Here is a 27,346-nt window from a genome sequence, read left to right as displayed (position 1 = left end):
CCAGCTTCCTGGCATTTAATTCAACCAGTTTATGAGTTGCAATCATAAGTGTAACTTTTTCAAAGACAGCTCTCTTGCATCAAGAAATATTTTAATTTTTGGAGCAGAACTTTTAGGTTATATCTTCTATAAACAATTGTCAGTGTATTCATTTCTGAAAAATAGCTTTAAGATTTTAATTTTAGTTTTCTAAACAAATAAATGAACTCTTCAGAGACATTGTGAGTATGAATGAAGAATAGAGCAGAAATTTATTTCTTCAGTTGTTTTTTAAAGTTTTTATTTTTTTATTTTCATACAAATAACCACATGTATACCATTACATAACCAACAGTATTCCATTAATCTACTATATAACATAACAAGCAATATGCACCTCACATATTCATATTCTTAAAAGTTCTATATGTATCCATATTCCAAATATTTTAACATTTAATTATCTTTTCATTATCATATTCAATCAATTAGCAACTCAGTTTAACTATCACGTAAAAGAACAAAGCACATACCTCTCATTTATATTCTCCATAATTTCTAAATATCCTATTAGCTAGTCATTCATATTAATATATGTACTTCTGTATATCTATGTGTATGCTTCCCTTCTTCCTCTCTCCTATCAATCTTCACTTTTTTCCCATCTTATCCTTTCCATTTCTTCCTAGTGAGCCTTTTATCCCAAACTCTGAGCTCCTGCTTTTTCTTTCTATTGGGTATATATTCTTCCTTCTCTGACTTTTCCATTTCCCTCCGCTGTGTCATTCGAAATATCCTCTGTCTCCCTGTCTTCTCTTCCTCTTTTATCATTCCTTTTTTTCTTCTCTATGCCTGTCTGGCCGTGCCATTTCCTTTCCTTTTTTCTATAATCCCTTTCTGTTTCTTTGTTGGACATATCCCCCCTTTTCAATTTTCCCTGTGCCACTGTGAAACCCAGTGAAATCTTTTGTGTTTTTTATTTTCTATTGCTTTTTCTGTAGTTCCACAACCTTTCCCTTCTTCTTCCATTGCTTCTTGTTTCTCCTTAATTTCTAACTTGAAAATTCTATTTAAATTTAATGACATGCATATTTTTATAATCGCGTGTATTTCTTCAAATCCCCAACTTTCCATAGTGTCCAGTTCAAAAGTTACAGTTAATTATAATTTAAGTTCCACAGTTTCTTCTTATTTTCCAATTCTGATCCAGCTCCAATATTCCAGTTCAGCTAAAATGAAGAAGAAGAAGAAAAAAAAGGGTGGGGGAGACATTCTTCTTTTCTTCCACAGCTGCAAAATCAAACAATGTGTGCAAATTCAAAACCTCCTTAAATGCTTCACTTTCTTCTTCCCTCTGGCAAATAGCTCTGTTTCCCTATTCTTTCAATTTTCCATCAAAATCCCAATCTGTCCATTAATATTATTTTCTACTCACAAGTTTCTTTACCTTTGTGTTTGTTGGTTGTTTAAATCTTCTCACCAGGTCTCAACACTCCTTCCAAACACCGGTCCTGCTCAGTGCTTAGTCCAGAAGTTTCAGTTTTGTAGTGGCCATTTTACAATGCCGCCTCCCCCGATGGCAATTCAGAGAGCTAATCTCTTACCTACAAGGAATCAGTTGCGTTCCTCTAGATCTAATGAGATGCAGCTTCTTCTTCACTTTCCCTACAGGAAAGTTCTGATCCGAAGATCCCCGGCATCAGTTTGTCAGCCAGAATTTACGTGAGGTTCGTCAGAGCCCACAGGTTTTCTGTCTGTCTCACTGAGGTACTTCCTATCTCTCTATTTCTTCAGTATTGTGGTCAAGCTGGATATCTTCTGATTTCCAAATATATGAAAATGAAATAAAGAAAATTAATTCCTTAAGAAATAGGCCTTTATTTAGACCTATTTCAGTCAGGTTTCTACATTATTTGAGAAGGGAAATTTACTTTGGATACCTTTCACTGCTAAATATTGAATGTATGTATTTGAAAGGGAAGAATGAGAGAAAGAAAGGAGCCTTGTTAGTTTTCAGTTTTTGAAGAACTTCCAATAATATCACTCATGGTATTCTCCACATATAGAACTAGAACAGTAGAATAGTTTTACAATTTCTCAGTTTTAAGGGAGAAAAGGCCTAAAATGTAATGTTGCTGCTATCCCAAGATGCATAACCTGTACTTATACCTGGCATTATAGCCCATGATTTACACTTGTTTTCATAATACATTAAAACTTGAGCGACTAGTTTCTTATTCATTATTTCATGTAGGATATTTAATTGGATACCTAAATATTCCATTTGGTTCCTTAGGCATTAATTTTTATATTATGTCACTAGAAATTTATTTTTTAATAAAATTTATATGGCCTGTCAGCTTACTCTCAATGACTGGGCATCTTACAGATAAAACATAATATAAAAAACAAAAAAGCAATAAACTCCCCCCCCTGCAATAATCAAATAATCTATTTAATGGGTTTACCATCTCATTCTGTGTTCCTGAGGCCCATTGCAAAAGCCTTGTGAAAGAGTCTCAAATTGGGAGCAAATCTTATTTCTGCATGGGTGATATTTCATAGGGAGGGAGCAACCATGGAGAAGGCCCTCCTCCTTGATCCCACTAGATGTACTTTTTAGGAGATGGGATATGTAATCCCATTCTGGTGGATTGGATAGATATGACCAGGAAAAGACAATATTTTGGAATGTTTTTTGGAACCCTGACACTGGTCCCATGCCATGTAGGGCTTTAAAGATAGCAACCAACATCTTGAATTGGAGCTGGAACCAGCCAGTGCAGCTGCCACAAGATAAATGACACATGTACATCTAGACTAGCATAACAACATTCGGGTCATTGCATTTTGAACCATTTGAAACTTCCAAATAATTTTCCAGAATAGCCCCATGTAGAGTGCATTGCAATAGTCAAGACAGAAGGTGACTAGAGTATGAGTGACTGTGAGCAGAGATTGTTGGACCAGGAAAGGGCATAACTGGTACACAATCCATATTTGCATGAATGCCTTTCTAGTCATGACTGCCACCTGTTTCATGAGCTGGAATTGTAAACTCTGAGACCCCCAGTTCATGCACTTAACACCCCATGGTTCGAGTCAGTGGTCCAAAGTCCTGTTGCTCAGTGGTCAAAAGTCCTCTTTTCTGATGAGAGCAACTTTTGCCAAAAGCACTAAAACCTGGTTCAATGACCATGGGATTACTGTACTTGATTGGCCTCTCCATTCTTCCTCCATACTCTGGGTCCTTGGTTTCCAAATGAGATGCAAAAATTGCTCCCATCAGAAAAGAGGACTTTGGACCACTGTGCTTCATTAAGACCAGAGTCAACGCAGCTGTCTACCAGGAGATTTTGGAGCACTTCATGCTTCTTTCCACAGACGAGCTTTATAGGGATGTTGACTTCATTTTCCAGCTGCCCACACTGCCAAAAGCACCAAAACCTGGTTCAATAACCATGGGATTACTGTGCTTGATTGGCCAGCAAACTCGCCTGACCTGAACCCCATAGAGAATCTATGGGACATTGACAAGAGAAAGATGAGAGACATGAGACCGAACAATGCAAAAGAGCTGAAGCCGCTATTGAAGCATCCTGGTCTTTCATAACATCTCAGCAGTGCCACAGCTTCCATGCCAAGCCACATTGAGGCAGTAATTGCTGCAAAAGGGGCTCAAACCAAGTACTGAGTACATATGCATGCTTATACTTTTCAGAGGTCCGATATTGTTCTATGTACAATCCCTGTTTTATTTATTACATGTAATATTCTAATTTTCTGAGATGGTGGATTTGGGGTTTTCATGAGCTGTACGCCATAATCATCACAATTATGACAAATCACGGCTTGAACTATCTTGCTTTGCATGTAATGAGTCTTATCTCATATATTAGTTTCACCTTTTAAGTTGCATTACTGAAATAAATGAACTTTTGCACGATATTCTAATTTTTTGAGTTTCATCTGTAGATTATGGAGACTCTCAATGTGATAGGAATGAGGGATGAGTGGGAATATAACCTTTATTCACATATGGCTTTTCTGTGATGAATATGAGACAAAAGAATTATCTTGACTTTCTGGTTGTGTTTTTATTCCTGTTTGAAAACATGCATAAGAAAACAAAATCCCTTCCCCATAACATTTGATTTGCTGATATTTTAATAGCATACTATGGAGATAGTTAATAACAGATACCAAATCTGAGTAATGAAAAAGAGATTTGGCAAATGCATGCAAGACAAAAAAACCATAACTAGTACCTATCATGGTCAGTGAATCTATATAAGTATCATAAATCAAGAATGATTCATGGAATGAAATATATGTCCAAGGAAATTACTTTTGTGTGAAGTTTACAGCAGCAGTAGGTAATCTATTGAATAACACACAATCTATGGCCATTAAACTTGCTGGTTAAGTCTGTTTGAAATCCAATAGATGGAAAACCAAGGACCCAGAACAAATTTCTTTTATACTTGATTGTGCTATAATAATGCAGTCTGATGTTAATGACCTGGAAGTCCCAATAAGAATAGTATACAAATGGATAACGAATAAGGAGATTATGAATGAAAGATAGAAATGTATAGTAGGGAAAACACTAACTGCAAAGAAACCGATTCGGAATGGCTGTATGATATACGATGGAACTTATTGTTCCTATGTTGTTTTTAATGTTATGTGTTTGTTTTTGTTGATGTGTTTATATGTTTAAATAAAAAAAATAAAAAAAAGAATAGTATACAAGGTTTAATTTTGAAAAAAAAATGCTTGTGTTGACACCACGTGACTTAAAATAGCAAGAAGCGGCAAAAGTACTTTGGGCAATTATGCAGAAAAACTGAAACTCAATAACTAGTAATAGATATCTGTTAGACAGAAAGTTATGGTGATTCACCTAAGAGCTATTGTCATCTGTATTTTATTATTGAAAGATTATTGAAGTGATCAAAATAGTTCAAGTTTCATATGTTTTTATATATGTTCAGTTTCAAAAACTTCTCATATCCATGTATTTGTGGCTCATTTTAGTTTATATATATTAACATCTGGATATAGGATGGAAGAGAGCTTCAAAAATGCAGTTTAAGCATTATATAATTCAGCATATCTGTTTTTTCAGGTATACATAATTTGTTTGTATTTCCTGATCCCCTGCAAATTTAAATTCACATTGAAGAATTAATGCATCACAAATTAAGAAAACACAGCAATTGTTGCTTAAAATATTTCATAATTTTATCCTATGCATTGTTCTAATTAAGGACTACATTTCATATAGCAACAGTCTTCTATTGCTTCAGAACTATTGTCAAGGGTATTAGAAAATTATAAACTGGGACATTAAGCATTTTGTAAAAAAATAATAATAATCCATCCAAGATTGAGATTTCAAGTTTTTATTACTTAATGACCTTATACTCAAATGATTTATATGAACTGGAACAGATTCTGCATACCAATATTATAGCATTGAATATAAACCAAGTTCCCACTTAAAAATATTATACTGGCAATATGCAATTATTGTGTTTAAAACCTTTTCTGTCCAAAATTCCTCAAGCTATTTAAATTTCACGACCTTCCCATTTGAACAAAAAACTAAAATTGAGGTTATAGATTCACAAATGAAAATCTTTTGTCCTTAATAGCCTTTAGTTTGTCTTGCTAGTACGATCATCTTATTCTTTCTCAATTTTTCTTCAATTCATTTAGAATTTTTTCCTGCTGTTCGGACATCAATTGGCTTGCTTTTTCCAAAGAAATAATGTAGAAGTTTAATAAAATTACCATACAATATTTGGCAACATTCAACAAAGGTTATTTCATTAGTCTAATTGTAGATTTGAACACTTCATTAATTTCCAAACATCTGAAAATGAAAGGAAAAAAGTTACTGATGAAAATGTAATTTCTTATATTGTTATATGTAAAAGAATAATAACCTTTTCCCACAAGATATCCTTAAAATATGATTTTCCCATAAATCCTTGATCAATGCAATCCTATTAACTGGCTACAGGCCGCTGGATTAAGAAAAGATATAAAACTCAAAACTGCAGAGATACACATGTTCCTCACCCCAAATTGTAGATCCATTCTTGAGTATTGTCCATAAATTGTTACCAAAATATAATGTTTAATCTCAGGAAGATTAAAATTGAATGGATTATATACTTTTCATTACAGTTGAGCATACATTGATACTTAATGCTACATTTGCATTTAAGTCACTCACAGGTCTACCCATCTAATTCAATAACAAGCAACTTGATGCTAATCACATTTCTTGATCTACAGTCCAGGGGTGGCTTCCAGTAATCTCTACTGCTGGTTTGCTCATGGGTGCTGCACATGCACTTGATACAAACTTTGTGCACATGCGCAGTGCAATATAAATTGTTCTGCGCATGCGCAGAAGCAAAAAACAAGATGTCAGCACTTAGGGTGCCGCCCAGAGAACTGGTTTGGGGGTGGTGGTGGCAGGCCTGGGTCGTTGCCAGTTCCAGTGATCCAGGCCACCAAATCACTACTGGTTCGGCCAAACCGGTCTGAACCAGTAGGAGCCCACCACTGCTACAGTCACTATCCTGGCCATGCTGGCTGGTAAAACAGAAGCTGGAATCTTAAACATCCAGGAGATGTCTGGTACCAGGTTACTGGTATCAAATTAACTGCAAGTTTGTCTGGGATTGTTCAGACAGTCAGCTTACCTCTGCATGGTGGTCATCAAGGCATGAATAACTACACTACTCACAAGCTTATGCACTTTGCAGAAATGAACAAATTGGGAGGAAAGAAAGAGAAGTCAATGCCAAACTCATCCTACCACAACCAAAATTGGAAATCTGGAAATGAGTGTTAAGTTTTTATATCTGCTCTGAACTCCACATAGTAGTCAAATTGTAACTTGTAGTTTATACCTTCTGCATTTGGCCCAGCAGAAGTATGGTAAGGTACTCTGAGGTTGAAAGTTTACCCCTTTCACTATATTTTGAATATTAACTGTCCAATATCTTTATATGTTATTTATTATACAGCTACATGGCCTGATCCAAGTAATGTTTAGCATCAGATGTTCTTTATACATAGATGTGTAATGGTGGATAGTGGAAGAAATCAAAACAAGGGGCATTATCTATGCAACTGCAAGGAAAGGTGTTGAATGTGATAATAGGGAGGGAAACCTTGGGCAAGGTCAGGCAGAAAAGACTGGTGGTTTAAATTGATTGGTTCACATTACAGGTGGGGAATTCAAGAGATCTCAGTGGTTGAGCTGTCGGACAGCTTCCTTTAAAAGAGGGAGCTGTAGGACAGCACCCGCACTTCTTTGTACCGATCTTCCAAATAAAGAGCTGTTGTTTAGCGAAGCGGTCTGCCTCTTCACTTGACCCACACTTAACAAAAGGAGCAATGTTTGCAATGTTTATATTAATTTACAGTATTACATAGTTGGCTAATTCAAATAATGTAACTTGGCAAAAAAGCATCTTAAAAAGGTGCTTTTAAAAAAATGAAAAACTACTTACAATAGATGGATGAGCATTGCTGATTATCTTTTCAGGGAATAAAGAATCACTTTGCAGGTTTTCTGGAAAAGCAGAGCCATTCTCATCCATGTTATTTGGTGGAGTTTTGTCAAATGGAGTGCTGTGAATAAAATAATGTAATATAAACTGGAGTCAATATATTGGCAAAGGCTTTAATGCAATACATAAAAATGCTACAGCTTGGAAGAATGAGAAACTTACTCTTGCTCAGACCAGCAAGACTCCAAAGGAACTGAGTGCAAGGTTTTTGCCTTAGGAGTAATTGAATTCTAACAAGATTATTGAGGCAACTAAACTGAAGAAGATTTCTTACGAGGGTTTGAAGCAGGAATCCACAATGCCTCTGAATAGATCACTGAGGCAAGAAACTCACTTGGATTCATGGTGCCATGAAACATACCTTGGTTTTTGATGAGTGATTTTTGCACATATTCTCTTGAGCTCTGGATGTGGATAGCTGTGCATTCCACCTATTAAGACAAATTGTAGCATTATGGCAAGTGAGTGATTGAGAAAATTGCAATCTTCAACTCTGTGCCAAAATAAGGTTTTACTGTTTTCAGTTCCTATCTTCATATAAAATTTAACCTAGTGGTTTATTTATCCCACTGTCACGTACTTTCAAACCATAGTGGTTCTTCAAAATCTCTAACTCAATCTTTAATCTTTGTTCTCTAACATTGTTTGGATTTTAAACACTTTTTTTTTTCAAAGTATGAAGTATTTGTTTATTATAAATATTTCTGACTGAACTCAGAATTTCAAAGCAGAAAAGGATTGTTTCCCTGGGATGGAATATATGCACATGGACAATATTCCATATTGTCTTTAGGTGTGCATAGAGTCCCCAGTTTGCTTCTCCAGAACCTTGTGATGGCACTGTGCAAAACACAGTGTAAAATGTGGGAACACTGAATGTCATGATAAATTCATAATTTGCCTTCAAATCAAGGCTACTATTTACAACCAGACCAGAACCAGTTGTCAAAGTTTCAACATATTTTGGGATGCAAAGGTCATGGGGCAGGATTTCTTTCCTATCTAGTTCTGATTTATCATCTCCACTTTCCTATTCTAAATTACTGTGATAACTTTTTCTTAATTACATTAACTCAGAAAATATTACTAGGAAGATAACAATTAACTTTCTAAAGTTAATAAATGTTGCAGGTTGGAAAAATTAACTTTGTAAAGATTTATTTATTAATTTATTAATAATTATAGATTAATGTATTTTACTGTGTTTAAAATATATAGCCAACTTTTTTCTTCTTTTTGTCTTCCTGCAGATATTTACCTACCTGCAGAAAACTTGGGCTAAGTATGAGACACTGTATCTCCAAGGAGGTAGTAATAACCTGGTTCTTCTCACGGCAGTTGATCTGAACACTAAGTTACTGGTTTAGCATCTCAGCTAACCTTGCAACTCAGTCCAAAGAATCCAACCCATGTTTTGTGTCTTTTAATTTGCATTAACCTTTGTATCAATCTTTTTTTCATGATTCTTTCAGTCTTTCTAGTTATGAATCTGGACCTCACCCAATGATTTTAGTTGATTTGGCTAAAATATTTTCAAAGGGCTTGATACAAACATTTTTTTATCCCTATTAATGCACAATTGAAATAGATTTTTAATGAACCATCATTTCATTGTCTAAAAGATATAAGCATTTCCCTAAAGAGAAAGTTCACACCAGTCCTGCATATTCAATAGAAACAGAAGCACCATTCTCTGTCAGTATTTTTTCTTTTCTTTTTGGGAGTTCTCTGTAAAACAGTCAGCTATTGTGCAACTTACTTTTGAGCAGATGTATTAATGGCTTTAGAAATTTGACTGCATACTCAAGTTCAGCTTTGTGGATTCTGCCAAGCTGTACTATGTGATGTTCCAAGGGAAGGCTTGCCAATTCCATAAGTTCTATGTAATCATATTCAGGTCCTATTGAAAGCACAACTACAACATAGCCTTCACATTTGGCTCTTACGGCTGCATCACTCAGTTCTTCCTTATCCCAAGGACTTGTTTCTCCAACAGATATGATAAAAATAGCCTTTTTTCCTCTCTTATTAGGTGCTTCTGAAAAGATATGATTGATTGTCCAATTTATGGCATGGCCAAGTGCTGCTTCTCCATTTAGTTTCTCAAAAGACTTTTCAATATGCCTCTTCATTTGTGTTTTATTTTCATATGTCACCAAGTCAAATTCAACTTTTACTGGAAGCTTCTTTTTTTTTTGGAATTGGAAATTCAGTGGTGCATGACTCACAACAGCTATCCGATCACCTATCAAAGAGGTCTTTGGATTTTTAGAAATGTCAAAGCTTTCCAATGCTCTACTTAGGAAATGTTTTAGTTCTTCAAATCCAGTAGTGCTTATTTTCCTGGAATTTTCAAGAATGAATGCAGCATCCATATAAGCCTCAGGTTTGAAAGGTGGAGTTATTAAGCAAGATTCTGGTTTGCATTTGTCTACAAATAAAACATAAGTATTTTAATTATAGAAAATTACTGAAATTGAGATCCAATGACTTTGCAATTTTCATGTGTTCTTACCATAGCAAATTACGCACACGTGAAGTTTTTTTAAGGCTGAAAGATCACTCTGCTGATGGAGGTTGATAACTTGAAACAATCCTGTGTTGTCCATCTAAAGTAATGGAAAATAAAAATATAGCTTGGTACAGCTTGGCAACAAGATGTCTGACTCTATCTGCATCATTACTAAATCAATGACAGTTTGCAGGACAATGTTTGATAAGAATTGATGCTTGATAGCTGAGATTTCATAAAATATATATTCTCTTCATCATAAGAAAGATGTCCTTAAACCACAACTAATTAAGTATAATAAAACTGCAAGAACAGAAAAACTTCTGTTTTCTGCCCATGAAATGCATAGTACCAAAGGATAAGTACTTTTTTCCATTTTATCCACAATAACTTCATGATATAAATACGATACATTGTCTTTGGTACTGTGCCATGGTGCTATGCTGGCAAGACAAGTAAACTCACACTCCTGTTTCAGATTTCAAGATTATAACCCTTTGTGCAGAATTCTAGTCTGTGAAGACAATACGGATGAATTAGCGAGACAAGATAATGTTAGGCTATTTGGTCTTCATTTCAGGATCCTTTTATGGGTGGAGGTTATTTCAATTTTAAATCAATACTGCCTTCCTATGTCCAACTCACTTCATTAGGCTAAGCCAATCAATTATTCTGAATTAATATTTTGCAAAAACACTTTTTGCATTGGATCTCCTGGAGTTGTGATGTAGAAATTCTTGCCTTGTTCCATTGCTTGATTTAAGAGATTCCCACATTCCTCTTGCAACTAAAGAATTGTGCTGATTTGCCAGTTCCCCTCTTCCTCCCTGGCTACTTCGAAGAATGGCTTTATCCTTCCCCATAGAAAATCTGGATTCAGTTTTATGCCTCTTTTCTCACAGTGAAAAAGAAACTCAGAAAAAGGCATAACCACAACAAAGCCAGAAACACATTAGTGTCTGGGTTTTTGCACTCCAACTACCACCTGTTGACTATCTGGAAGGAGTCCTGGGAGCTCCATAGGAATAGTAGATGGAATCAATATAGATATGTATTGAATAGCATAAATCTGCAGGACAGAATAAAAGGTCTATACCAATGAAAAGGCCTTCATTTATAAAATTTGATCTGTAACATTTAAATATCCTATCAGGCTCAGTATATGCTAAAATTTTTGAGGCAGTGCTTCTGATAACCAAAAAGAAAAAAGGCAAATTTCTCACCTCAAAAGCTTGGATAATTTCAGGGATGTTTTTAAAAGTAATGACTGCTGGCTGGATACCTAAGGCACTGAACTCTAGGACTGCTGTACCAATCGAGTCAGGAGGGTCAGACTCTCCATTGCTGAAGAAGACAGCAACTTTCCTCACATTATTACTTTGGAGAGTTCGCTTGAAGAGATGCCTGGCAACAAACCTCATTGATCCACCAATGTCTCGTCTGTTGGTTGTTCTCTGCAAAGAAAGTCTATTGAGCTCCTGTAACAACAACTTCTTGCTCTGGAAATCTGTGAAGCGTATCAGATAGTTTGTGTTGGAGCTGTAGGACACAACAGCCACTCTTGCTCCCACAGGACAGTTGCTCTCTCTGATGTTTGTTTGGTTCACAATATTAATGACAATCTTTTTCATTTCTTTAAATATCTCAGAATTTGTATCTTGAGATACATCCAAAGCAAATACTAATTCTGTTGGATATGCTGGACATTTTGGTATTTCTGGAAAGCAAATAAGATTATAAAAATAATCATATATTGCACAAGGATAGCAATCAATAATATTGGAAGACAATCTTTTTGGATGGAGTAGTTATCTTGCCCTTTTTAGGACTCTTTACGGTTACAAAAGTAGATAGCACAACAAAACATAACAAGCAGAACTGTGACACATATGTATACTAGAATAGAAAAGAAGAGAAGAGAACAAAACAGAACAGAACAGAATAGATTTATTGGCCAAATGTGATTGGCCACTCAAGGAATTTGTCTCTGATGCATAAGCTGTAGTGTACATACAGGCAGCAAGTGAAAAATCATGAACATAATCATAAAATAAAATAATCATAAATCATAAGGTACAACAGTCAGTGATACTCATAGGATACTAAATAAGCAATCAACATAAATCACATAGTATACTAATAAAAGCAATCAACATAAATCATAAGATAAAAACATAATGGTACAAAGCATTTAAAAGAGGAGCAAGCAAAGCACCTATCCTTCATTAATAAAAGAGCTGCATTCTTTGGAAGGCATGCATTCTGAAGCAGCTGCATCCTTTATCTGCATTTAACTCTCCAATAATCTTGCTTCAAGTGCCTGTTCCCACTCTGCTATTAATAGTGGAGCAAGGGCTGTATGTGGAAAATAGAAAAATAGTTTTTACAAAAAGCAGATGAAGCTGCACAGGCCTGAAGTCATTATTCCTTCATACAGAACAAAAGGAGAATTAACTGTGGGAAAAAATACTTACTTGTCCAGCAAGCTAAACAGAAGAAAGAAAGGAAAATATTATTTCAAGCAATACGATATTGAAAATTCTTAGAGAGGAGATACTCTTATAAGATTATCTTATTAATGATTATAGGTATCCTATAATTGCCTCAGGAACAATGTGTACAAAAAGGAAGCTTGGTAGTGTTATCTCTTTTGTGTAAATGTTTGAATTTTTCACACCAGTACACCATCACACTGGGTTTGATCACATAGCCTCAACCACTTGCTAGTGCTCTCATATGTAAACAACCATACTTTTCATATTTTTGACCAAAGAGCTAATGTGTTCTTGATGTATATACATTACCAGAAACTTTGAATGACTAGTGGTATAATCACTTCCACTTCTAAGTGGAAAAAATAGTAGACAATTAACATACTGTAGTTTCTAAACTAGTCAAAGAACCGTAATCTAACACGAGCTTTTAGTGGCGCAAAATTTTTTTTTCTGGTGTCCTCAGTTAAGAAGTTAGTGATGTAGTTTTGGTTACATAACCTATGCTTATTCTATTATGTTTTTATGCTATTATAATCCCATAAGAATCAAACAACATGATTTGAGTCTTAACCAAACTTGTAACCATTTTTAATGGGAAGCAGTATACATATATTTTAAATAAACAAAATGCAATTAATTGGAACTAAAGCCTCACTGTTCCCATTATAGATAATTAAATTAAACCAATATTTTCTTATATATCATATTCTCAGTTCTTCCCAATTTATGCTCTTGGTTGATATTTCTGTTATTTAATATTAAAGATGAAGCAGAGACACTTACTGCTGTGTTTCTGTACATATTCAATAAGTTCACAAGACTGAAAAAAATGAAATGTAAAAATATTATTAGATAAAGAGGTTTTCAAGAATGTGTATTAATGGTTTAATGCAATGTTCCAAAGTTGGCACCTTCTGTGTGTCCTGACTCCTGAGGCAGCAATATCAGGGCACTATGGATTTTTTGTCAAGGATTTTTATCATCATTCTAATATATTTTGAAAATATTAGAATTTGTTTCAACACATAAGGGATGATCAGATTTCAGTTTCTCAAATTTAAATGCTCAGTGAATAATCCTAATTCAGCTTTCCATTAATTCTATTTGGATATTGGACAAGCTTACCACTGAGCAATCTCTCACTAATACTCATAATACTATAAAAATTATGTAGCATCCTCTAGATATCCATATGATCAACATATGGGTTTGATGTCTGCATGTGTATTAGTATTCATGTCAGAAAAGGTCTCAATGGAACATCCTTACTTTAATGAAAGCCAGTGTGTATCTGGGTGTAGAAATAAATGTATGATGAGAAAATACAATCTATTCATTCTGATAATACATACTGAATAGGACTGGCCCTTTGCTCCTTTTGGACCCTAGAATAATAAAATTAGAATTAGAGCTTTCCAAAATAATACAGTATAGCATCATCTCCAAGTTTAAGATTTTGATATCATAAAGTGAGAACCTCTGTACTGACACAATTACAATGTCAGCATTCTGAGTAACACAGAAGCAGAACTCTGAGGCAGGTAGATTCTTCAAAGAACATGTTTATTGGATACATCATATCAGCATATCTAAGTTCCCATAGTTTTAGTTTAATTAAAAGAGCAAGTATTCCCCCTCCCAGATGTCACATTGTCCAATGAAAGTAGGCTGGTAGGCTGCTTGGTCACTTCTCTCCTCTTTTAACTGCCATAAGAAAACTTTTTGTTTTAACTGTTAGTCTATCTGCTTCGCCCCTCCGCCTTTCAGGATTCATGGCAAATATGAGGCAGCAAATGATGGCTTCCACAGTTCCCTTCAGAGTTGACAGTCAGACCTCCCACCTTAACTCATATTCAAACCTTTATTGTCAGTGCACAACATGTGTAAATTGAGATTTGTTGAGCCTCCCTTAGTGTATCTCCCACCCAACATAATACAACTCACAGTGAAGACAGAAAATCCCATACCCAATAAATCATATTAACAACCACACAATCCTATTTCACCAATGTGAACATGCTGAATGTTGTGCCGGCCCTACAAGTCTAGGGAGCCTTTGAGAGCCAGGTCAGTACAGTAGCCCTTTTTTGCCCCTGTACCATGAATCTGCTGGCACCTCAGTTTTTAGCTTTTGAGTCAGACCCTCTCCCTCTTTAGCTCTTTGCCTTAGTGTCTGTTGCCTGATGGTGACTTGCGTCGCTTTCTGGGAGGGAGGCATCATGGCTTGAACCAATTCCTTATGCTTGCTGTTGTATTGTGGCATTTGTGACAAGGTGTCTGCCAAATATCCTTCCCCCCAGGATATATTTCAAAGTGAAAGTGAATCGGTTGAAGTACTGTGCCCACTGAACTTGTTTATGTAAATGTTTCTGTGGTGTCCTATGTGCCTCCAGATTTTTGTGGTTTCAAAAGACACTTAGCTTCCCTCAAGGAAGTGGTGCCATATCAGCAGAGCCCAGAAGACTGCATATGCTTTCTTTGCCCATACTGCCCACCTTCTTTCAATCTCTGGTAGCTTTCAGAAGGTGTAAGCACATGACTGTAACTTCCCCTCTGTGTTTTCTTGGAGGAGAACTGTGGCCACTGGCATGTTGCTGGCATCTGCTTGGATGATAAAAGGCTGCCTTAGGTCTGGGTGCTTAAGAATTGGCTCTTTGGCAAAGAGTCTTTTGAGCATCTCAAAAGCCTTTTGGCATTTAAGGGTCCATTTTAAGGGTTGACTTGGCCAAGGTTTCACTCCCTCCTCCTGTCTTTAATAGCTTAGTGATTGGGAGGATGATTTGAGCAAATGAGGTAATGAACTGCCTGTAGAAATTAGCGAACCTTAGGAAGCTTTGGAATTGCTTGTTCAAGGGGCTTGGCAGTCCAGGGTGGCTTTTCCCAGGTTCATTTCCACCTCCTCACTGGACTCCTGATATCCTAGGTAGTCTAGGCTGGTCTTGTGGAATTCGCACTTGGATACTTTTGCGTACAGGTTTGCCGCTAGGAGTTTCTTGAGCACCTGGCACACCAATTTGATGTACTCCTCCAAAGTTTCAGTGAAGATAAGAATGTCACCTAAATATATGAGGATCCCTTTGTACAGGTGCTCATGCAGCACCTCATTGATCAGTTGCATGAATACAACCGGTTCCCTGAAGGCCAAACAGCATCACTTTGAATTGGAAACTCCCCAGAGGGCAATTGAATGCTGTTTTCCATTCTGAATCCTCCTAAATCCTCACCCAGTAATATTCCTCTCACAGATTTAGTTTGGTGAAGATCTTCCCCTTTGCTAAGTGGGACAGCATGTTTTTCATCAGAGGGAATGGATGCATATTTTCCACACAGACACCATTAATTCCTTTAAAATCCATACATAGCCTCACTGCTGAGTCTTTTTTCTCTTTGAACAGCACCAGCATGGCCACCCTTGATTTCACTGGCTGTATGAATCCTCTGGCCAGGTTCTTATCAATGTACTCCCTTAGTGCCTTCATTTCCCTTGGGGTCATGTAGTTCAGCTTTGGTTTGGGTAGTTTCACCTCTGGCACAATCTCTATTGTGCAGTTGGTGGGGTGATATGGGGGAGTGTGTTGCATTCCACCTCACTGAAAACTTCTGTTAGGTCTTGGTATTCTTTGGGGAACTGGGAGGTCCCTGAGAGCTGTTCTGAGCAGTCCTCAACTTCTTGCTTCACTTAGTGTCCTTCAGGTGCTGGACAGCTCCTCTTTTGGATGTGCTAGAAGGGGGGAGAGGGGCTATTCCTAGCCTTAACTTTCTCTCTTCTCCTTCCCACCAGATGTTGGGGGGGCATTTGTCTAGCCAGGACAGTCACAGGATCACTGTCTCAGTCATTTTGGTGGCAGTACAAAGTGGATGATCTCCCAGTCTCTAGCCTTATTGATTCTGTGAGGAGTATGGCAGGGGCTCCCCCTATCAGTGATCCATTGACCTGCTTGAATCTTATAGGCCAGATCATGGTTTTTTTCCTGATCCCTGGCTTCAGGACAGTTTGCAAACTGATTGGGCAGCAGGTGCATCCTGAGTCCATTAGGGTTCCACATCCCCCTGCACCCCAGACCTTTGTGCAACAACTTTTGCAGGGACGGCAAAGGGATGGATGGCTTCACTTACCATCAGGTCACTTTTGTCCTCAATATTGCTGTCATAGGGTGCAGGCTACTGGGTATCCCGAACTGAAGTTCTTGCTCCTTCACTTAGGGGAGGAGAGACCTTAACAGCCTAGTCAGGTGAACTTCCCCTTCTCTCTTGCCTTTCATTGGACTTCTTTGCCTTGGTGGGCTCTGGTGACTTTCCCCTTGGCTGGGGAGCTGGGACTAGACATTTGGCTGCCCAATGGACACATTTGATGGGTCCCAAGGCTCTGCAACTTGGCTGGGATTTGATCATCTCCCAGGCTGGTGCTTCTCTGGCTTTTGCTTTTGCTCCATAGTTCCGCGCTTCATGTATGGCTTGAGTTTGAGGTCCATTGTCATGGTTAACCAATACCATTTGTGAATCTGGTTGGGGACCTCTCAGTAAATGTTTGTGTGCAGCAGCTCACAGTCCAGGCCCTCCTTAAAGAAGTAGACCAGTAACCTCTCTGGCCACTGTCACAGCTTCCCAACCTCTCTTGGGAACTCTCAGATGTACTCCTTGATGGGCCGGCCCCTCTTCTTAAGTTTGCGGATTTCTACTTTGGCTTGCAGGGCCTGGTAATCATCTTCAAATCTAGCTCTTAATTCTTGAAGGAAGGTGTCGGTGTTCCCCAGCTCTGGTGTGTCCTCATCGTGGAATTGGGTCACCCATCCCACTGCCTCTCCTTCCAGATTCATGGTCACTGCACAGACAATTGCCTGGCCACTTTGTTAGTTTGCTGCATAGTTCTCTATATGAGCTCACACCTGATTCAGGAAGAATGCATGTTTCTCCGGGTCCCTGTCAAATGTGGCTTTCATTGGGGGAAGGGAGGCTGGCTGAGGAGGAGGTTGTAGTGGCACCCAAGCCAGAGGCCAATGCCCAGGGACTCAGTTGACTCTTGGATAGTATGCCCATGGTGGGGGCGTTTGCAACTCCATAGGGTTGTGCAGGTGGCGGGTAGAGTTCATCACCTCATGGTGGCATAGAAGGCTTTGCTGCAGCCCTGCGCTTGACTGTGCCAATGGCACCAGGGAGGGCTAGCTGACTAAACTGCTGTGACTAGACCCAGGCTGCAGCAGGATAGAGACAACAGGGTAAGTCAACTCAGGATCACTCTGGGCAGTTCAAATCTACACGCCTGTCCCATCACCTTGATGCTTATCTGATCAAACCTCTCCTGCAAGTTCTTCTCTGTCTGACCAGAGGAGAGTGATCAGGTATTACCATTCCCTGGATTTGTCCAGCTAAAGAGTTCCCCTTGCCCTCCAGTGTGGGGTGAAGGCAACTGAGTCCCACGTGGATATCAATGGGAGCCCTGGTACCTGAGGTCTTCTTCGGCCTGTTACAAGTCCCCAACAGCCAGTGCCTCCCTCCAGACTTTTGGCTGGTTCGTTTCTGGGAGGGTGACCTCTGCCAGCATTGCTGCCATCTACAGGCTTTCAGTAGGGATCACACCAGCACTAGCAACTCTGTCTCCCTCTTTCTCCATTTCCACCGCCTTTCCTGAATCTCCTCTACTCCCTTTAAAGATCGGGTGAGCAGCTGGGACTCAGTCCCGGTGGAAAGTTAGGAAAGTTGGTTTATTGTCAGTGTTCTGAATAATGCATCTACCAAAAGCAGAACTCCAAAGCAGTAGATTCCTCAAAAAACCTATTTATTGGATATATTGTATTAGCACTGCTAGGGAAAACCAATTCTACAAGTTCCCATGGTTTTAACCTAACTAAAAGCAGAACTACTTCAACTGCCACCTGTTGAGATGATCTTAGTTCCCACAAGAAAACTTTTTGTTTTGATTGTTAGCTATCTACTTTCCTCCTCCCTTCCCTCTCTCAGGATTTGTGACAACTAAGAGGCAACAAAAGATGGCTTCAGCCAGGTTTTTTTCAGAGTTGACATACAACATATAACTAAGTTATCTAGATTGGAGGCAGAAAATATCTTCTGACATTTCCACAAGAAAACAGTTAGAGAGAGTCCAACAAATTTCTTACACTCTGCAATATGAACTATGCATTAATCTCCAGGGGTAGGAAACTTGCTCTTTGCATGTAATCCCATTCCTATTTAAGTGGCCTCTTGATTTAAAAATGAACTTCTTAATATCATATTGTCCAAATTATTTTAAGTGGGGTGGTTTTCATTGTCTTGAAAATTAATTAACCTAGTCTTCCTCCAAATCCTTTAAATCCCAACAAAGAATATCTGCTCTAACATAAAACTAACAATGGTTAATTTTAATGAGTGTCAATTTTAAAGTGTTCCCCAATGAAAAGGTATACAATTATGACCTAATCAAAATTAGCATTCTTAACCTTTCTGCAGACATAATATGGGGACATATTTAACGCTAAAAATTGTGACAGAGGTTTGAATCAAAAGAAGGCCCAAACTGAATGATAGGATGTTATTCCTATCTAGAATGGTTTCTTCATTATATCTAGAATGGTTTCTTTATTATAGTTTATTTCATTATAGTTAAAAAGTTAGTAAACCTCTATGGCTAAACACATTTTACTAAACAATTTTTAATTACATGGATTTTTAAAAAGTCGTTGCAATCAGGTTTATACACATATTGCTGTGCATAAATTGTGGATTATAGGCCAAAATAATTAAGTATATGTGTGCATTGCATTAAGCCAGTGGTGGGTTCCGGATCCCGTTGCAACCAGTATGGTGCAACAGGCCTGGCATCCCCCACATGTATGCATGCCGCACACATGTGTGCATACACATGCAGCATGTGCGCACACACACGCATCACGTGCATATGTCCTTACCTCCATGATGCCTCTGTAACACCTCCGTGACTTCTCCTCGACGCTTCAGCTTCTCGGCGCGCAGAAGTGCCAAAGAGCTCAAATACACGTAAGGTGCTCGGGCCAACGGGTGGGCCCTCCGGAGCACCGTACTTGGGCATACCGCTTGCAACCTACTACTGCATTAAACAACTCTACCCTTACTTTACCTTCCTTTGTGATAGTTATAAATTATAAATTGATCCAGTAAATTACTATAGAACTAGAATCAGAGGTTACCTAATGAAATTGAATTCTGGAAGAATCAGGAACAGATAAAAGGGGTTTTATTTTTACATATAGTTAAATTTTGGAATTTGCTATTAGAAGATATGGTACTGGTTATCAGTTTTGTTGGCATCAAAAGAGGACAAATCATTGTAGTCCTGGAGATCAATGGCTATTAATCTGGATAGCATATTATGACTGCCTCTATAGGCTATCTACTGGGGCACTAGAGGGCTTCCTTGTGTATGTCATTGTGAAAACAGTCAGTGTATATTCTTATATTTTCAATAAACAAGATGTCACAGACATGCAAATAAAGGGAGGGGAAAAACATAGTTGCAATCAAGGATTAATCACCCTGATCTATATATGAAACTTAACTTCAGAAGATCAAAATAAATGCATTTAAAATTGATAATTCTTTCAAGAGGACTATGATCAAGGGCTTTTTGGACCCTTAAAAGATTTATTATAATTCATTAAGACTTTATCTAGCTGAAATAATTGAAATAAATAAACAATTCACATCTAAACAGAAATCAATTCAAGGTCAATTAATTAAGATGCCTAATTTTGGCTGTACTTGATAAACCATTCAGATAATTTGGTATCTTTAGGGGAGGGGAGACGATAGAACTAGAAAAATGTGCATATTAAATTCCAACTGTCTTCTACTTAAAGTTGACACTTGTATAGATAAAACAGCACAGCTTCAATTAATTAATTACTTACCAGGTGTCCAGGATAGCCCGGTGTTCCTAGTTCGCCATCATCACCAACTAATCCTAGAGTACCCTGAGAAACAAAAACCGATTTGTTTCAGGAGCAATATAAAAGATTGCACATTTATATACTCCCAAACAGAGGCAGTGGTCTTTCAGAAGCAAATGTGGGAAAGAATAGTATAGTAAAAATAATAATATTTTTAATAATGATTTTTTTATAAGAATTGTAGAGTATGTATTACTATCATCCAGAAAAACAATTTTCCCACTGCCCACTTCTCTAGGGCACCACTACCAGACGTGAAATTAAGCAGGTTTTGACAGGTTCTGGAGAACCGGTAGCAGAAATTTTAGTAGTTCAAAGAACCAGCAAATACTACCCCTGGCTGACCCCAAAGTGGGGTGGGAATGGAGATCTTGCAGTATCCTTCCCCTAGAGTGGGGGTGTGTGTGGAGATTTTGCAGTATCCTTCCCCTGCTGTGTCCCCAAGCTATGTCCCCAGAATTGGTAGTAAAAAAATGAATTTCACCACTGACCACTACCATAATGCTAGGATTTCCTTAGACATAGTCAGTTTTTGCTAGCAAAGAATAATGATGAAGTTGTCTGCTTATACAAATAGAGGCTATAGCTCAAAGTAAGGTAGTCCTGACAGAGCCTGAGTGTGATAAGTATTGCAAACCTTCCATCAAATACATTTTTGTCCACATGTCACTGCTGTTTTCTAGGCCAAAGATATCAGCAATTGCTTGAGAAGTTATAATCTAAATGGACAAACTAATTTCACAAAGTTTGGAAATCTAGTAAGATTTCAGCTATATCATTTTAGGACTCAGAAGAACCATCTGAAGAAGTCACAGGTGACTCTTTCATATCCATTTACATTATATTGACAGAGATCCTGCTGAAAGATCTCAGTTTTATAATGAGACAAAGCCCAAGCTGTGCTGTCAATACATATTCCAAAGCACAAATAAACAAAGCATGATTCTCCATGAGGATTTCTGTGGAATTTTTTTATAACTGAATATGCCATACAGAAGTTTACATTTTGAGCCCAACTCTTGTGCATTTGAAATTTGATTATTTTATGTTGAAATGAATGTCAGTTGCTTCAAGCCACCAAATGAATCATAATCATAAGTACACTGTTGGTTTTAGAAATTTGATGGTAAAGGAGCCACGCTCCATGGAAATTTTGAGAACTCAATGAAAAGAGGACTGCATAACTCCCCAAAACACATTTTGAATTATTTGGAGGAGAAAAAATAGGAATATATTAAAAATACAACATGTACCCTATTTTCCTGAAAATAAGACCTTCCCAGATAATAAGCCCAATCGGAGTTTTGAGTGCATATGCCCTCCCTCAAAAATAAGTTTTCCTGAAAATATTGTAAGACAACAGCAGCCATGAGGTGATCATGCTCACCACCTCCTGCATCTCAAAAATAATGAAACCTCCCTGAAAGTAAGGCTAAGAACTTATTTCAAGCGTCAAAAGAAAATAAGACCCTGCCTTATTTTCAAGGAAACATGGTAATAATCAAACAAAACCATTAACATTAAAATAGCTTTTGTACAGCTTATTTCAAAATACCATTCTTCCTCTTTTTCCTTTTAGTCCAGGTTTTCCAGGATTCCCCATATCTCCAGGTTTTCCCTGCCAAATATAGTACAAACAAAATTAATAAAATGTATATAAAATATATGATATATAACAATGCAAAACATAGTATACTGCTTATTCTGATAGGCAGAATTATCTATTTTAGCTAATGTTACAAAGAATTACAAACAATTGAAATTAGATATTTAAAGAGATGATAAGCATCCTATAGAAACTGCAAAAAGAAAATTGTGACATACAAACATAGAATCATAGGATTGGAAGGAACCTTGGAGGTCTTTTAGTCCAATGCCTTGCTCAAGGCAGGAGCCTTACACCATCCTGGTGAAATGGTTATCTAGTCTGTTTTTGAAAACCTCCAATGATGAAGCACTCACAACCCAGGAGATCAATTATTCGATTGATTATTTGTTCTCACTGTCAGAAAATTTCTCCTTTACTTCTAGGCTGGATTTCTTTTTCACAATCTTCCACTTATTACTTCTTATTACTATCCTCTGGTGCACTAGAGAAAAAGTCAAACCCTCTAATTTGTGACTACTCCTCAAGTACTGGAAGATAGTTACAGTATCATCTCACCCCTAATCCTTCTCTTGGATAGGCTAGACATACCTAGTTCCCTCAACTGTCTGTCATGATTTAGCATCCAAACCCTTTATCATCTTTGTCACCTTTCTCTGCACACTTTCCTGGGTTTCAACAACTTTTTTGTATCATCTCACTGCATGTTTTCCTTCAAGTAGATATAGTTCCATTGAAGACTATACTCTGAATATGATCGATCAACCAATTGCACATCCTTATGGTGATGGTACTGTCTATCCCACATTTTTCTATCTTACCAAGAAGTAGGTTGTGGTTTACTGAAGTCCAACAATCCTATAACACATCATTTTACTGATCCACTAATTTACTTTATTAAAAAAAGATAATGAGTTCTGTCTGGCATGATCTACTTTTAACAAACCCATGCTGGCTTTTAGTAATCATCTTGTTTGTTTCTAGGTGCTCACAAATCCTCCATTTACGTTTTCCAGGATTTTCCAGATATTGATGTTAAGCTGATTAGCCTATCATTTTCTGGATTCATTCCCCCTCTCTTTTTCTAGATTGGAACTACATCAGCTCTTTTCCAGTCCTCTGGTATTTTTCATGTGCTACATGAGCTTTGAAAAATTATATTCAGTGACTCTGAAATTAAACCTGCTAGCTCCTTCAAAATCCCTAGATAGAAACCATTTGGCCAGGTGATTTGTACTCATCTATGGTAGATAGGTTATTTTACTAATTCCTTTCCTGTTTGATTTGTATACCTGTTCTATCTTTCTCAGTGCTGATTTTGATAGGTTTGGCTTGGCTTTTGTTAAAAACAGATGCAAAAAAGGAGTGCAAGTATGTAAGTCATGCAGTTTGCAAAGCAATATAATGAAATGAGTTTTATGATTTTCTCTTTTTTACCCTTTTGTGGAATGATTGTGCAGTTGACTTCTAACATGTGCACAAAAAACCACCAAATATAAAAATTGCAACAATTGTACTTATGCCTTGCAAGGCACAGATGTTCCCAAGGTTTATTGAATGGTTTTAAAACTGAAGAGTTTTAAAGAGTATAGTCATTTGGGAACCACAAAAATAGTTTAGGGGGGAGCTAACATACAAGCTGAGCATTACTGAAAGTCACCGTTGGATATTTTTCATGAATTGGTGTCATCCCATCCCTATGGCAATTGCTTTAGAAATTTATGTACGTACAATCATAAGTTTTATGTATAGTCTTGCACAAGACATTTATAACCTAAGGAGAATAGGACAAGAAAATTCTGTTGATGATGTTACCTAGTTTGGAAAGTTCATAAACTAAATTGAAACAAGCTTGGAGAGCAAACCACTGCTAAAAATACTTGCCTGGTCTCCACAGTCTCCAGGGAATCCTTCTATACCCTATAATGAAAACATACAATACCCTACAATTATTTTCTAGAAGTAACACAAAATTCATTTACTTAAGGAAACATAGTTTATTTAGCAAAATTGAAAAATTGAGCACCTTAGGAAACTAATTACTAATTAAAGGAATTAAAATGATAAGAGGCTGAATAAGTAAGCTGTTATGTATTTGATTTATTCTTCTTCCACACAATATGAATGGATGTCTTTGCCATTGTCATTAAATGATATCCACCTTCAGCATTTTTATATGGCTATTGCCCAACATAAGTGCCTGCCTGTTTTAACTGGGTGACTGGGATGGCCATCACACTTTGAGTGACTAGCATATACTCCTGATATTCTTTGATCATCACTCCCCATGATCTGATGTCACACACACAATCAATCAATCAAAGTGGATTTAGGTGCTTATCCACCTCAGGGAAGCATAATTTATTATGTAAACTTTCTCCTATTGTATGTGTCTGTACATATTTTATATAGTACAATTAACAATTGTGAATTGTGTTATATTCTCAAAAGAATCTAAGCCCAAATGTACAGTTAATTTGATATGATTACCTTCTTTCCTTTTCTTCCTATATTGCCAAAACCAACAGTTCCTTCTTCTCCCTAGAACAGATAAACACATATTTTCTTCAACTCTTTGCATTTGTAACTTTTAAGGTGCAGTGTCCAGAATTATGCTATTGCTTATAGTACATCTTACTACAGCTTTTCTTCAAAAAAGAAGTCAAAGTTACTAAGAACAAATCTCTATCTACGATGTATGTTAATGCAGCTTCCATTTCTGCAGGATCAACAAAGATTGTAATTTAAGTAAATGAAAGAAATAGGGTTGCCACTGCAAGAATTACTTCAGAATAATCTATGAGCAGTCCATTATATGTTAAAATGATCATGGCATGAAAATAATTAAGAGAACAGCCTGACATTTTTCAAATATTGCCTTCAACTCAGATCTCAATAATACCAAGCATTCAAATTAAATAGCAGTAAGCTTTTATTTATTTATTAAATTTGGAAACCATCCACCAAATTTCTGACAGGCTAACAATACACACAGTGTCAAATCCCTAAAGGTAATACTGCCATTCAATTGGGAGGAGGGGAGCCTTGGAGTTAAATCATTAGCTACATCTGAAACAACTGAGTTTTACAACTTTACAACTGGTTTTCTGTCACTGGGAAGCTGAAGACCTCAACATCTCTGGAGGGATGTTTATGGTAGCCATGTGGGATATATCTTTGATGTCTAACTAGAGATAGCCATGGAAACATGTGCTTTATTGACTCCCAGGGCAGAAGAGTTAAGGAAGCATCTTCACACTTGTGCATTGGTCAGACAAAGGGAGTGGTCATAATCAGCTTAATCCCATTTGCATGGCCTAAAGGTTTTCAGATGCTGCTTTGCTTCTAATGGTTTTCACATCCCACATTTGATTAAAAGTTCCTTTTGAAATAATCCATTTCAAGAGTCTTTACTTTCTCAAGTCAGGAGAGGAGCCATTACATAAAGCAGCATCTGTCTGCAAAGTGGTCAACCAGGAGAGAAACATTTTTACTCTACCGAGGGGACCCAACAAACCATGTTTGAGCATAACAGTGAACAAGGGGAAACTGACTGCTGGAGGGAGATGGAAACCCCTCCACAACCAGAGACCTGCTCCTTGTATTCTGGCAGAGAGAACGGACTGAGCTTGGAGGACCCCAAAAATCCCCATTGGTCAATCGGAATCAGGACAAAAGACGGCTGGGAAGGGAAGACAAGGGGAGGTCACTCTTACCCAAGATAGCTGAAAACCAGGGTGGAAATTGGAGTTAGAAGTTCCCTCTGACCAGGAGGAGCTAAATGAAGCCACGCTGAGAGAGGATCCTCTGAAGAGGCATGTAACCCAGTTGGTGATGGAAATTTTGGAAAATCTCAACATCCGGGGGAGCCAGACCGGCAACCAAGAAGCGTTGGAAGGGCAGCAAAAGGGGGTGATGCCAGGGGAGCTAAGCCCCCTCTGGTCGCTGCTGATCAAGCTGACGGCACAGCAGCAACAGCTAGAAACCTAGAAAACCCTCCCCCCCAGTTGGCGTATGGGTTGGGGGCCACTCAGAACCAACTCTGAAACCTGCAGTTAGAAAGGAAAACTCCTTCCCTGGGGGTAAAATTTGATGGGAACCCAACAAAATTGGGATTCTTTGTGGCACCTACATGCAAGAATATGGGTGTGATTTTTTTTCTCATTAAACTTTTTATTTTCCATTTTCATATCATATAATCACATGTATACTATTACATAGCCAATATTATGTTGTGTTAATTAATAATTACATTAGTTCATCTTGCCATCAACTCCCAGAAATAATAATAATAATAAAAAAAACCAATTATTGGCTCTTCTGGTCACCAAAAACCATATTTATGCCTTATCCAACACTTTCTTCTGCCTCCCTCCTCCCCTTCCCTACCTCCTTTCTTCCCTCCATCATCCTTTTCTACTCTACTTCCCCTTCCTTTCTCCTTCTCCTCTCTCCCCTTTCCACTCCTCCTCATTCTCCTCATCTTCCCCCCCCTTGCCCTCTCTCCTATCCCTCTCTTTTTATTTTTCTTCTCTCCTCTGCTTCCTACTCTTCCTCTCATTCACTTGGTGTATTTCAGCTTCTGAGCAAGCTCCATTTTGTGTTGATGGTATTTATACTTCCATTTCAATATACATAACATATCTTTGTTTAAAAAAATAAGAGAAGACAGTATACATGTACAATCATATTACTTTAAAACCTAACACCCCTCCTCAAACTTAATATACTTCCCTCCCTCCCCCCTCCTCCCATGCCCCCCCAACCTCCCCCCGCCGACTTGATCTGAAACTAAAGGGGATAGAGATCTCGCCCCCCCCTTGAACAAAGAAGGCGGGGCTTAGCAGTGAGAAGACGGAGTTTCAGGCTATTCCTGAAATTCCCCTATTCCGAAGGAATTTGGACGGATCGTCTTGGACCCTAGCTGTCCCGAAGAGACAGTGAAAGGTGAGGGGAGATCCAGTGACCTCAGAGACGTTCGCAGGTCTCTGGGGGAGCTTGGAATTCAACCCCTCTTGCCAGCTCCTTCTGGATTAGCTGTATGCTAACCGAAACTGCAGGTTGCCCCTAAGAATGGTGAAAGTGAATTCAACTGGTAAGCTGATTTTATTACTCAAAGAGAGACGGTCCGCACTAAAATTTAAGCTAATTGAAACCAAAGAACAGAAGAATCTAGCGGCGAATTGGTTTTTCTTCAATGGATTTATGGCCGGTGGTTACCCTATTTCTTAAAT

At 37.7% G+C, this 27,346-nt stretch overlaps 1 protein-coding gene across 1 annotated transcript in view; it reads right to left on the bottom strand.

Moving 5' to 3' along the window:
- Positions 1-5,407: 5,407 nt before the first annotated feature.
- Positions 5,408-27,346, bottom strand: part of LOC116522647 (collagen alpha-6(VI) chain-like) — a 106,930-nt gene continuing 84,991 nt past the window's right edge. Inside the window, exons 27-39 of the mRNA XM_032237655.1 lie at positions 24,603-24,653; positions 23,997-24,032; positions 22,062-22,124; positions 20,468-20,530; positions 13,937-13,969; positions 13,368-13,404; positions 12,564-12,575; positions 11,313-11,806; positions 10,093-10,186; positions 9,337-10,008; positions 7,939-8,008; positions 7,518-7,638; positions 5,408-5,860 (exon numbers count right to left, since the gene is read on the bottom strand). Coding sequence (XP_032093546.1) covers positions 5,846-5,860; positions 7,518-7,638; positions 7,939-8,008; positions 9,337-10,008; positions 10,093-10,186; positions 11,313-11,806; positions 12,564-12,575; positions 13,368-13,404; positions 13,937-13,969; positions 20,468-20,530; positions 22,062-22,124; positions 23,997-24,032; positions 24,603-24,653 — 1,761 coding nt within the window. The 3' untranslated portion in view covers positions 5,408-5,845. The remainder of the gene's footprint in view (positions 5,861-7,517; positions 7,639-7,938; positions 8,009-9,336; positions 10,009-10,092; positions 10,187-11,312; positions 11,807-12,563; positions 12,576-13,367; positions 13,405-13,936; positions 13,970-20,467; positions 20,531-22,061; positions 22,125-23,996; positions 24,033-24,602; positions 24,654-27,346) is intronic.

Source organism: Thamnophis elegans, chromosome Z, assembly GCF_009769535.1.
Source record: "Thamnophis elegans isolate rThaEle1 chromosome Z, rThaEle1.pri, whole genome shotgun sequence".
Lineage (NCBI taxonomy): Eukaryota > Metazoa > Chordata > Lepidosauria > Squamata > Colubridae > Thamnophis > Thamnophis elegans.
Note: the sequence above shows the minus strand (reverse complement) of the source record. Positions and strands in the feature narration are given on the sequence as shown.